General features: G+C 37.5%; 1 protein-coding gene across 3 annotated transcripts in view; it reads left to right on the plus strand.

Moving 5' to 3' along the window:
* The window catches only part of CRB1 (crumbs cell polarity complex component 1), a 148395-nt gene that overhangs the window by 85550 nt on the left and 48729 nt on the right, over positions 1-14116 (plus strand). For all 3 annotated transcript variants that reach the window (XM_059145900.1, XM_059145902.1, XM_059145901.1), the window contains one exon: positions 10828-11784. In XM_059145900.1, coding sequence (XP_059001883.1) covers positions 10828-11784 — 957 coding nt within the window. The remainder of the gene's footprint in view (positions 1-10827; positions 11785-14116) is intronic.

Consider the following 14116-nt stretch of genomic DNA (forward strand, 5'->3'; position numbering starts at 1 on the left):
AGACCCTCAACTCTATGGTCAACTAATCTTCGACAAAGCAGGAATGAATGTCCCATGGAAAAAAAGGCAGCCTCTTCAATAAATGGTGTTTGGGAAAACTGGACAGCTACATGCAGAAAAATGAAATTGGACCATTTCCTTACACCACACACAAAAATAGACTCAAAATGGATGATGGACCTCAATGTGAGAAAGGAATCCATCAAAACCCTTGAGGAGAACACAGGCAGCAACCTCTTCGACCTCAGCAGCAGCAACATCTTCCTAGGAACATCGCCAAAGGCAAGGGAAGCAAGGGCAAAAATGAACTATTGGGATTTCATCAAGATCAAAAGCTTTTGCCCAGCAAAGGAAACAGTTAACAAAACCAAAAGACAACTGACAGAATGGGAGAAGATATTTGCAAACGACATATCAGAAAAAGGGCTAGTGTCCAAAATCTATAAAGAACTTAGCAAACTCAACACCCAAAGAACAAATAATCCAATCAAGAAATGGCAGAGGACATGAACAGACATTTCTGCAAAGAAGACATCCAGATGGCCAACAGACACATGAAAAAGTGCTCCATATCACTTGGCATCAGGGAAATACAAATCAAAACCACAATGAGATATCTCCTCACACCAGTCAGAATGGCTAAAATTAACAAGTCAGGAAATGACAAATGCTGGCGAGGATGCGGAGAAAGGGGAACCCTCCCACACTGTTGGTTGGAATGCAAGCTGGTGCAACCACTCTGGAAAACAGCATGGAGGTTCCTCAAAATGTTGAAAATAGAACTGCCCTATAACCCAGCAATTGCACTACCGGGTATTCACCCTAAAGATTCAAACGTAGTGATCCAAAGGGGCACGTGCACCCGAAAGTTTATAGCAGCAATGTCCACAATAGCCAAACTATGGAAAGAACCTAGATGTCCATCAACAGATGAATGGATAAAGATGTGGTATATATACACAATGGAATACTATGCAGCCATCTAAAGAAATGAAATCTTGCCATTTGCAACGACGTGGATAGAACTAGAGGGTATCATGCTTAGTGAAATAAGTCAAGCGGAGAAAGAGGACTATCATATGATCTCCCTGATATGAGGAAGTGGTGATGCAACATGGGGGGTTAAGGGGGTAGGTGAAGAATAAATGAAACAAGATGGGATTGGGAGGGAAACAAACCATAAGTGACTCTTAATCTCACAAAACAAACTGAGGGTTGCTGGGGGGAGGGGGGTTGGAAGAAGGGGGGTGGGGTTATGGACATTGGGGAGGGTATGTGCTTTGGTGAGTGCTATGAAGTGTGTAAACCTGGCGATTCACAGACCTGTACCCATGGGGATAAAAATATATTATATGTTTATAAAAAATAAAAAATTTTTTAAAAATGAAAAAAAAAAGAAACAAGGATTGATTATCAGGCCTGTAAGAGTCTTCAGAGGCAATTGAACTCCACATCCTAACCTTTCCTAAATTTCATCTAAAACATGCTTTCCGATTTTGCACAACTTCAATATCGGGAAACGTCCTGTCTCCTAGGACAGCTGATTTGATGCTTGATCAGCATCAACTATTGGAAGATTCTGCACATTGAGCATAAATGTACCATTCTATGGTGTCTTACCACTGATGCCCGTTTTCCCCAGTGGAAAAAAATGTAACATAAAATGTCATGGGATGGGCTTTCAGCTCCATGAAGGGCCTGGTATTTGCTTACTCCACGCTAAACATCTTTGTTTTCTTCAAGAATTTCTCTAATGGCATGATTTCAAGTAAACTTACTATTCTATTAGATTTCCTTATTGGAGTGTGCCTCTTGTCCTCTTGAAGGACTCAAAACTTAATATGAATATTTTGAGATCAAAACTTACAGAGGAATTAGCATTTCCTTGAGAAACTCTCGTTCATGGTGACAACCTCAGAGCTGTATAAAATTGTGGAAGCTGTATCACCATGGCCCCATACTTCCAAAAAAATTGGGATAATATGTATGAAAGTAAACCATAAACTACATTTCATAATGTCAATGCTGATTATCATAGATTGTTATTCAATTTATCATTAATTGAAACTGCTCCACCTTCAACTGATAAACTATGTCTTCTCCATCGAATTTTGTGGTTGTTTAATCTCAAGTGAAAAGAGTTAAGCCATCTTAGTTTACAGAAAACTGTCTAGTTTACATGAGAATCTTGGCTTACTTGTTTTATTTCTATTCTATTCTATTCTATTCTATTCTATTCTATTCTATTGATTTCCTTTATCCCCCATATTTTTCTCCTCTCCTTTTGGAAATCTCAGTAATATATTGGCTATATAGACTTCAGTCTGCATGTATTCATATAAATTCTTCTTTTGTTAATATGTATGTATTATGTTAAAGTTCCCATTTTCTTTCTTCCTTTTTTTTTTTTTTTCCATTTGGCATCATGTTATTTAGCTCTATCCATGGTGCTGGGTATTCATCTGTTTCCAACTGTAGTGTACATTTCCAGGGTGTACATCCTGCCATTTTTTCTAATTAATACCCTCATGCCCTACCCAGTTTTTAATGCACTCTAAGTTTGTTTAAAATTTAATAAAATTTAAGGAAAAAATGTACAAATTTACATTTTTTTCTTTGATAGAGTTCCTTTTAGAATGCATCATTTAAGCCTATAAAAACCATTCTTGATTCTGGTAATTGTAAAATAATTGGCTAGGATGCTTTGGGGTCACAATGAAATCTGACTTAACAAGGATCCCATTCTCAGTATCTTGCATGTTTTTTAGATTTGTCCCTCTAGGGCTGTAACATGGCTAATGCAGTTTCAGGAACACATCTGTGCAAGCTAAAGGTGCATATATATATATATATATTTTAATATTTCATTTATTTATTTGACAGACAGAGATCAGAAGTGGGCAGAGAGGCAGGCAGAGAGAGAGAGAGGAGGAAGCAGGCTCCGCGCTGAGCAGAGAACCCGATGCAGGGCTTGATCCCAGATCCCTGAGATCATGACCTGAGCCGAAGGCAGAGGCTTTAACCCACTGAGCCACCCAGGCGCCCCCAGGTGCATATCTTTTTTATATTAGGAATGACTTGCCCTAGCAGAACTCCTCCCAGGTCCTACTGACCAGGATTGAATCACTTGCCTATGACCCAGCTTGTAGAGGAGGAGGTGAAAAACTGTCTTTGTCACTTGTATCCTTTTGCAGGGGAAGCATGTTCTACCCATAAGGAAAGTGGGGAGGTTGTGTTAGGGAAAAAAACTGCTGGGTAGGTAATCATTATTTTTGTTTTGAGTATTCATGATCTTTAACAAGTTCATGTTCATGCATGCTTTTTATATTTTTATTCAAGTAATTTGTATTGACATTCACTCCCTCCCAAAGCAAAAAAACCTGTTGAAATGATTTTGAATGACTACTATGCTCCAAGCATTTACAATTCTCATTTTGTATACACAAAAATAACTGTTTAATGCACTTTACTGTGTCCACTTCATAGATGAAGAAACTTCAACTTAAAGAAATTAGCTATTTGCCCAAGTTTATAGCCTCATAAGTATTAAAGCTGGGATTTAAAACACATTTTCGTTTGATCTTTAGTCAATATTTATTCTACTTCATTCTGGATCCCTGAGGACTACTAGAAACTCTTTCCAAGATGATCCATTAATAAGAACTCTGAATAGGTCGCCTCCCCTCCCCACCCCACCTTCACCAGCTAGCCCCAGTGGATTAACTTCTTCCTTCAGTCTCCGGGGTCCCTGTCTGCCCAACATTCCCTACGACTGTATACTTGACTAAACTCTATGCCCCATGAAGCAGGACTATGTCAAGTTTCACTCATCATCATATCTCTAGATCCAGCATCTGTTAGAAGGATGAATGAATAATAAATGAATGAAAAAATACACTATTGCAATGTCTTTTGCTTTATATCTTTTCCGCCTGATCTCCTGGTTTCCTTCACAACTTCTCTGACATCAGTTCCATGGCATATTTTGAAGTTCAGATCCTAGTCCATGATAAAGCCCTAACAACAGCCTCATGATATAGTTACCACCCCTCTCAGGTCTTACTTTCATCTTTACTAAGGCTTCCAAGAGATAAGGTCTCAGCCTGAAGAAATTGCTCTCTAATGGTTAGAATTTCAGGCACTGTGGTAGTCTGTGGGACTCAGTGACCTTCAAGTCTATACTGTCCAAGCGAATCCTCGGTAGGTCTTCAGGTCCCCCTTTCAGAAAATATTAAAAAAAAAAGAAAAGAAAAGAAAGAAAGTCAATCACCCATTTTCTCTAAGTATGTCCCAAACACGTTACCTATTCAGAGTATCCTGCTTTATAAAAATTATTAAAAAATCAAAATCAATAAATAAAATAAACAAAATAATATATAAAATAATAAATAAAATACAACTATATATAAGAGTAATAGAAAATAGTTATTCTTTCATAGAAAATGGAGTTTAAGTCTGGGAGCACCACACAAATAACTCTTATCACAATCTCAGAGAAGTCCGATAAAGTCTAATGAAGTCTAATGAAGATTAGACCCAGGAAAGTCTCCTGCTGTTTTCTTAATTTCTCATTTTCATTCCTTGCATAGATATTCAGTAGATTTGAAATTGCCCAGAATTTCTTAACTACTCATTCAAAAGCAAAACAGAAAAAAAATTAAAACCAAAAAGCCTACTAGCATTCCCATTGATGTGAAGAAAAATCAAACCAAGCTCTAATTTTCTGTATTAAAAGTTACCAGATAATACCAATCTTATTCGACTCCCCAAAACTTATTTTTCTAGGATAATAATGTCCATGTGTGGTGTAGGATCATAGTAACATTCACAAGTCTGACTTGAAAAGGGGAGGTACCATGTGTTAAGTAGAAAGAGTAGCTAAAAATATAACAAAGTCTGCTTGGTAAGCAGCATAAATGGGTCTTATGCTAAGCCCCACTGACCCAGTCTGGGAGGTGAGCGAGGCAGGACTAAGTCCACACACTTTACCTGAGAGAAAGAGGGCGACGTTGAAAAACAAGCCCCCACTTTTGGAAATGGTATGAAATCATCAGGAACTGGCTTTGTCAACCCAGTAGGTGTTTGGATGGATCTCTCTTTCTACAGAAAAATGTTTGGATCCAAGACACAAGGTTTTCACATTTTAATGGCAATGCTCATAGGTAACTCTTTTTTTTATTACTTATAGAAGCTAACTGATACCACTGTTAGAGTTTTTAAGATGTTTATGTAACAATTTATGTTAATGATATGATAAATATTACTATCAAGGGAAGATTTGAATTTTCGAGTGAAATAAATTCTCTCAAAGCAATGAGTAAAGGAAATACGTATGTACTGAACTCTTGGTCTTTATATTCCATTTTTTCTTGGATTTCGATTCATGAAAATAAAAATATTCAATCAATCAAAATAGAGAAAGATGAGATTCATTTGTATTCAAGTTTTTGTAGAAATAATTTCTTATTAGATATTTTATTAACTATGACTTTCAGCAAAGTGAGAATGGAACTAAAAGGCATTTTAATAGTCAATGATAATTTGTATTAAACAAAGTCTATATCTTTTTGATCCATTAATATTATATATTCTGATGAAAATATGGGATATATCAGATAGTAAAAATTTTCCCTATTATGATTATTTTTGAAATAGTCTTATAATAGAACCAGATACAAAACTAAAAGAACTTTAGAAAAATAAAATAAAGTGACAGTTTTTAGTTAATTAAATAAACTGGTTCACATAAAAAAACAACAGTAAGCTTCAAGCAATCCACTTCATACTCTAAATACATGGACATAAATAACCAATTCATTGTCACTAAAGCCCCATTAAGAAGACTGAATGACACAGGTAATCCTTAATCCCTTTATCTTGATTGACAGCAGATCTTATTCTCTGCAGCCAGTAGAATAGCCAATAAAAGAAGTTACAATCTTGTCTCCCACTTTTAGTTTGCTGGGTTCATCAGTTAAATATGTCTGACCTTATTTTACATTGGAGATGTTAATAGAACTGGTTTTAAACAAGGCAAAAGTACAAATAACTGTGCATTGTTCTACTTTTAATATCTAATTCTGTTTATATGCATTAGACTTAATACAGGCTTTCTCTTCTTTTTTTTAATTTTTTTTTAAAATTTTGTCCATGATGGTAAAATCTAAAATTTAGCTTCTCTGCTTATACTTAAAGGAAAAACATAATCAAGTTATTGGTAGTTATTTTGTGAAAAATCAAATGTGCTAACTGTAAGAATCATAAGAAAAAATATAATAAGCAACAGAGAAGAAAGGATTACCACTTGCCCCTACTTGCTGACCAAGGATGAATGAATGAGTAATACCGGAAATTTAAAGGACTTAAATGTCTTATTTTATTTTATTTTACTTTATTTTATTTATTTGACACAGAGAAAGAGAGAGAGAGGTCACAAGTAGGCAGAGGTGGGGAGAAGCAAGCTCCCTGCTGAGCAGAGAGCCCAATGCCGATCTCCATCCCAGGACCCTGAGATCATGACCTGAGCTGAAGGTCCAGGCTTAACCCACTGAGCCACCCAGGCGCCCCAGGACTTAAATGTCTTGTAGCAGACCCCAATAGTCTTAGGTGTGAACAATTTTAGTAGCTGTCTCTGTGTCTAATTGTGTCTGGTTTCTTCTCATTTTATTGTGACAAGTCCCTGTGTCACTGATCTTTTTGAGAAACCATGTTGGTCCTCCATTCAACAATTACCCATTTTTTCCCCCTGCATTCAGAAAGTAAATAAACAGATGAATAAATAAAGCAAAACTATAAAAACTGTATATCCCCAGGCCTTCTCCATGCTGGCTGTATTTAATCTTTCTGACTTGATTTTTCCTACATAAATCCTCTATACGAACAAGATTGATAAATTCACCATCACTTCTAAATGTCTTATGCTTTTCCATTGATCTGTTTTTGTTTAGTCAGTTATTTCTGCATACTTTTTTGTCAAATAGATCCATACTCGAAAACCTGTACTAAATCCTATCTCTTTCCAGCCTTCCTCACCCAGGCCAGGCTGAAGAGTTATCTCTGTCTGGAGACAAATCTGCAAATCTTCTCTGAAGTCCCCTGAGTTTGAACCTCACATATTAACCACACATTCATTGGGAATCTGCTCTTTACATTGTATTTTTATAAATATGTATGTTATTCTAATATAATTATAATATAATATTATCAGGGTAAGCATATTGAGGCCAGGTCTGTCTCTTCTACTTTGCCATCCTCTGTGAGGGTAGGGCACAGAGAAGATATTTTGTAAATTTGAAAAACCAATACACTGGAGTTTCAACTAAGAGGTCAGGATAGGGTCACTGTGAGGTACCAAAGCAAACAACAACAACAACAAAACTGTGATGCAGAATGTCAAAATAAATCCTAGGCTTTAGGCTTTGAAATGTTTATGCATTTTAAGTATATATGACAGTTCTTAAAAGGCAATTTGAAGCAATGAGTCTGTAACGAAAGTTTTTTGGGAGAATTTTGCTGCTGTGCTTTGAGTTGTACCCCACCGCCCAGTTTCAGGGTCTGGTAGCTAGATCCTGACCCCAAGCAGAACAAATTACTTTAAGAAGAATCCAGTCTTACCTAAATTTGAGGAGGGGCTGGGTGGCATAGGCAACTTAGACCAGATTCTCTAGCTACAGGAGGAATCTACAATCTAACCTAAGGCAACAGGAAAGAGAGAGAGTGAGAAAGGCTGCTGAGTTGGGTAGGGAAGTCAGTGTGCCCCTCTCCAACCATAGGTCAAAGTCACATGAGCCCCCAGGCCTGCATGGGGTACTCATGGTAGGAATATCAAGCAGTAGTCAGTGTGAAGGAGATCCTGCCCAACAAGCTTCTGTCAGAGGGTGAGGGAGCCCCAACAGAGAGAGTTGGTGAAGACGAGAACCTCAGTAAGCCAAGAGTGCAGGGGCTGGGGGGACACAGGGATAGCAACTGGTCAAAGCAGAAGCAATGTCGGCCTCACAGGGCTCTCTGGGGATTCAGATGGAGGAACAGAGCTGGGAAGGAAAAGTTTTCCCTGAATTAAATGTATGTAAAGTCACAGTGGCAGGAAAAACAAAGTACTTAGCTTTGATTATGGCCCATGAGTTTTTTTGTATTCCTCCTAATTAATGATTACTGATCAGGTTTTTTTTTTTTTTTTTTTTTTTTTTTTTTTTTTTTTTTTTTTTTTTGCCTCAAAATACTATGAAAATCGAATTTAAGTAAAATATCTTCCAAGACAGGGGCACCTGGGTGGCTCAGTTGGTTAAGCAGTTGACTCTTGATTTCCGTTCAGGTCATGATCTCAGGGTCCCGGGATAGAGCCCCACCATATCGGGCTCCATGCCTAGTGGGAAGTCTGCTCCCGGATTCTCTCTCTCCCTCTGCGTCTGCCCCTCCCTCACCCACTTGCATGCTCTCACTTTCTCTCTCTCTCAAATAAATACATAAATCTTTTAAAAAAAATCTTCCAATCCAAACGTTTGTATTTTTCATAAATTCGGTTAAATTAAATTTATATTAAAACACTCCTTTAGAATATAGCCTATAATTCCTGTGTCAGTTTTCTTTACTTATAAGGATGATTACATAACAAATAAATCAGTTCAGGGCGCCTGGGTGGCTCAGTGGGTTAAGCCTCTGCCTTCGGATCAGGTCATGATCTTGGAGTCCTGGGATCGAGCCCTGCATCAGGCTCCCTGCTCAGCGGAGAGCTGCTTCCTCCTCTCTCTCTCTGCCTGCCTCTCTGCCTACTTGTGATCTCTGTCTGCCAAATAAATAAATAAAATCTTTTTTTAAAAAAGCAAAACAAATAAATCAGTTCAATTTGGTTTTACTTTTCCTGCTCATCAAGCTTTTTATAATGCGTATATGCTCAACCCTCTAGAGGTGCTGTGGGAGTTTCTAAGAGAATAAATATTCACTCTTCTCACAGAGCTTGAAATACTTTGGATCAACGAGCTTGTGTGAAAGCAATCCAAGTAGTGTAAAAATATAACACAATCTTATGAAGAGTCTAGATGGCATACATAATGGCAGAGGGCAAAGATTAACAATGGAAACGTTTATCTGAAAATCTGCATAAGAAGAGCACTTCAGGTTTTAGATTGGATCAGATTAAATGCATTATAAATATTTTAATCACCTTACAAAGGTCTTCATTAATCAATTCAAAAATTACCAAGTGTCAAACGTGGGCATGACACTATGCTATGGTTTAGACATATTTTGGTGAATAAAACAGACACTTTCTCTTCCCTCATGAAGAGTACAATGTAATGAGATTCTAGCCTAATGTGCTTATTATGTAAAGTTATGCAATTTGTGGGTCACTCCATATGCCCACACCTTCCAAACAGTCTCTCTCAATGACTGTAGTACTGTTTGAATTTGGTCATTAGAGGGTATTTCCTTTGGTTATTACTTCTTAATAACAGCCAACACTGATTGATAATTTATTATATATCAAGCAATGTTGCGATCATCTTATGATCATGTTAGATGATCATCATGTAGATGTGGGATTAATTCTAACTTTTAAAAGCCCTGTGATGTAAGGACTATTATTAACCCCATTTTGTAGATGAGAAAACAGGACACAAAAAAATGAATGTAACCTGCTTACAGCCTTGCTAAAATTCAGATCCAACCTTATCAGTATAAGAGCCTTTGATTAAATTTTTGTAATTTAAACTTTCTACTTAATGTTTTATTTTTTTTATATTTTATGTACTTTTAATACATATGTGTAGGTAGGGAATTAAATGGGAAAGTAAGAACACGTATTAGTAATAACAGTAAGTGAGAATGCACTAAGTTATCAGTTAAAGAACAGATGATGCCAGATTGGATTTTAAAAACCTAGAAACCAGATTGTGGGAGTGCTTTGGAGTTTAGACTTCAGTCTTTCTAAGCCTCAGTATCATCTGTAAAAGAAAGCTGAGAAAACCCACACTGAAACCCTCAGAAGAATGTGGTAGCCACAGACACATTATGTAGATGAAGGTGTCCGGGAAACCAGACGGTGCTCTATACATGTCAATCATTGTTAACCTCTTTGTTTGAACTTCACTGGAAAAGCAATAACCATCACTCTTGAAAGGTGTTCTAGTTCTTCTTCTTACTTTCATTACATGAATTCTAATAATTCTCTACTTAGAGACTTGGAATCAGGAAAAAGAGGAAAGGAAAGTGAAGTTGAAACTATAAGAGCATGTTATGGGTTATATTTCATGATTTATGGAATTATGGAAAAAAGTACACAAGAGTAAACAGGGCCTTTCTTCATCTTAGAAGCTGTCCATGGTGAAGGTTGTCTAGACCATCTGTATATCTGGAAAACGTTAGTTTTAAGGATTATGGGGAGATAAAAACAAGGTAAGAGGTAAAATCACCAGTTTCAAGTAAAAAAGAGTAAAATCAGCAGCCTGGGACAGGATAAACAGTATCACAGAATGGAATCCCCACATAAATAATTTGTTATCAAGCATCGCTTTTTCTCTATCACTTTTATGATACTGAGTGTCATGTACATGTCTGACAATAGTAGTTTGAGTCAACCCCTATATTTGGTAAATAGCCTGTTTCTAGAGGAAGAATTGAGGGTCTTCCATGATTGCACTTGTCTGCACAACACACACAGAATGATATAATCAATTTTAAATTCCTTGAAAACTATTCACATTTTATTCCATTACTGTCCTAAAACTGAGCTAGCTCTCCACTTCCACAGATCATACATGGAAATCATGTGAAACTTGTATTTTTGATCTCAACATATGCAATTTCAACCAATTCTTTATTATTTAACAGGGATCCACTGCGAAGAAGACTTGGATGAATGCTCTTCAAACCCTTGCCAAAATGGTGGTACCTGTGAGAACTTACCTGGTCATTATACTTGCCACTGCCCATTTGATAACCACTCGGGAACATTTTATGGAGGAAGGAACTGTTCTGATATTCTCCTTGGATGTACCCATCACCAGTGTCTGAATAATGGAATATGCATCCCTCACTTCCAAGATGGCCAGCATGGATTCAGCTGCCTGTGTCCCCCTGGCTACACTGGGTCATTGTGTGAACTTGTCACCACACTTTCTTTTGAAGGTGATGGCTTCCTGTGGATCACAAGTGGCCCACTTATAGAAGAGGGCTTAGCTTGTCACATAGCCCTCAGATTCCAGACTGTTCAGCCAATGGCCCTCCTACTTTTCCGAGGCAACAGGGACATGTTTATAATGTTGGAGTTGCTAAGTGGCTACATTCACTTATCAATCCAAGTCAATAATCAGTCAAAGGTGCTCCTCTACATTTCCCACAACACCAGCGATGGAGAATGGCATTCAGTGGAGGTGATGTTTGCAGAGGCTGTGACCCTTACTTTACTTGACAACTCTTGTAAAGAGAAATGCGTCATGAAAGCTCCTTCTCCATTTGAAAGTGATCAATCAATATGTGCTTTTCAAAACTCCTTTTTGGGTGGTTTACCCGGAGACACGGCCAGCAGTGTCATTGCTCTGCGTAACCTCTACAATATACCGTCCACACCTTCATTTGTAGGCTGTCTCCAAGACGTTAAAATTGATTTGAATCACATTACTCCAGAGGCCATTTCATCTGGCTCGTCTTTCAATGTCAAGGCAGGCTGCGTGAGAAGGAATTGGTGTGAAAGACAACCTTGTCAAAACAGAGGACGCTGCATCAACTTGTGGCTGAATTACCAGTGTGACTGCTACAGACCCTACAAAGGCCCAAACTGCCTGAGAGGTGAGCGAGGGCTGGGCACCCAGGAGGGCGGTGCCGCAGAACAGCGCGGTAACAAAAACAGCCATTGGGCCATTCCTGTTACGAAACGTAATGACCCCTCAGCACTTCTGCTTCTGGTTGCCAACTAACGAGAAAAAAGAGAAGGCTAGTAATGTGCATTAATTAATTTTGAGTGGATTCATTAGACACCAAGATGTCATTCATGCAGAGAAGTAAAAAAAATAAATAAATAAAAAGTAAAAAATAAATTAAGCCAATAGCTCCAACTAAATGAGTTTTCATCTTGATATGTTTACAAAGTGTTACTATAAATTGTGGTGTGTCAGAAATGTGCTATAAATCATATTTGAAAGAGAGATAATCTGTTGGAGAAAAGGACCATGAGACATGAAACTAGTCAATGCCAAGTACTGGCACAATGTCTTGTGCGTAGTAGATTCTTAGGAAATATTTACTTCCTTGCTATCCATTCTATGCAATTCCCACTTGCTCCAAAACCATGCTCATGTTTAGCACTTTCATAAACCACTGGTTCTATTCAGAGGTGTATTTTCCAAGGCTACCTTGGAGAAAACGGATATTCTACCGACGTGTCCTAAGGAAAGGAAGGAAGGAAGGGAGGGAGTGAGGAAGGATGGAAGAAAGAAAATGTGGATAGTAACAACAGTGAGCGCTTATAGATGCCATAAACGAATTGATCTGATTTTTCTAGCAAATCACAGCTTTAAATGTATTTTAAGATCTTTAACTTCCAACATTGTTCCAAAGACTGCTGTTGATAGTGATCGATACATACGTTTCTTTTTATTATTATCATCATGCCTTGAAAATGTCTAAGAGGTAATTGCAACAGACTGCTTTGAAGTTCAGCTGTAATTTACCCTATGATTTTAGAGCAACTTGAAGTAGGACAACATCTGGTAAATAGTCTTCTCTGCTTTATACAAACTAAAATTAAAACCAGTCTTAGCCTATACCCTATTCCATGTATGAATGGCTAAGAGTTATTAGAAACTATTCATGGGTCTCCCTGCTAACCACAATATTCATTACAAATCATGGCCCTGTTTGACAATGAGGTATGGCATCTACTAGCTCTATGTAATATTTTAAATAGAATGGCAAGTTGTTTTTGTGATTTTTTTTTTAAAGGAGAAAAGGGGAAATTATGCTGAGGCACTGTTCACTTTTTGAAGAAAAATTTAATTGACCCAAAGGCAATATTTTTACTACATATACAAAATAACAAACAGATGCTGCCTTGTTTTGACTGGCTTCCAAATGCAGCGACCCATAAGGTTAATACTGACCGTGGTAATGCTAACTGTCCTGTAAATAGTTTCAAGGGATGCCAGTCCAGTGGGTTCTGGTTTTCTTTAGTTTATTTTTTCCAACTTGGAAAATCATGGTGTTTTGAAACAACGTTCCTGAATTTGTTACGTGCCCTACCTCCCCCAGTTGCTTTACCCTCCTACCACCCCCCCCCATTTGAAACTGTTTAGCCCTCGTGGAAATTCTTGGCTTCAAACGTGAGCTATATAGGGAGGGAGTTCTGTAAAATCTTTCCAAAATCCAAAATCTCTTTCCAAAAATTCTCAGTATAAGTTTAAGAAAGGTTATATTTTCATATGGCCTCAGTTGTAAAACTAAAATATGCTGTATTGGTGTTATATATTATGTTTGCTGGGGAATTTATTCTCATTACAAAGATGCTTACAGGCTATAGTGAGAACACGGAGCCTTTCTGTCATTGCACATGTACTCCCAATAGAGAGAAGAGGTACTGTTACCAAGGCAAACTTCATTCAGTTAATGATCTTGGCTCAGTATTTCCCAACCCATTGAAATGAACAAGCAGGATCAATGGAGGATTTAGTTGGCTGACTAAACATGAATAACATGGAAATATCCAATATTTTTGCATTGATCTTTTAGAAATAATCCAATGTCTCAATAAGGGGAGTTTTGGAAAGTGTTTCTCAAAGCTTAGTTCCCAGAGCTGTCTCAACATATCTTCTTGTGTTGACTGTGTATAAGACCATGCAGCTGCCAAGATGCCTCTTGCCTTCTAGAGAATACTTTTATTTGTAGAAGCCATTTACATATGATTTATCTTCAGTCATACATCTAGTCATACATCGATCGTGCCTGCCAAGGGTAGTGACCAAAATTCTCCTTACATACTTTTAGAAATGAAGAACTCATTTATTCTATCTTTCCAGAAACTGCCCTAAGGCTGTTTCTTATACCGAAATAAAATATGATTGCTTAGAGTTTTCCTTCATTGGCAGCATTGTGACGCTTGAAATCATACTAATATAAGTCTTCCATT

Source organism: Mustela lutreola, chromosome 14 (genome assembly GCF_030435805.1).
Source record: "Mustela lutreola isolate mMusLut2 chromosome 14, mMusLut2.pri, whole genome shotgun sequence".
Classification (NCBI taxonomy): domain Eukaryota; kingdom Metazoa; phylum Chordata; class Mammalia; order Carnivora; family Mustelidae; genus Mustela; species Mustela lutreola.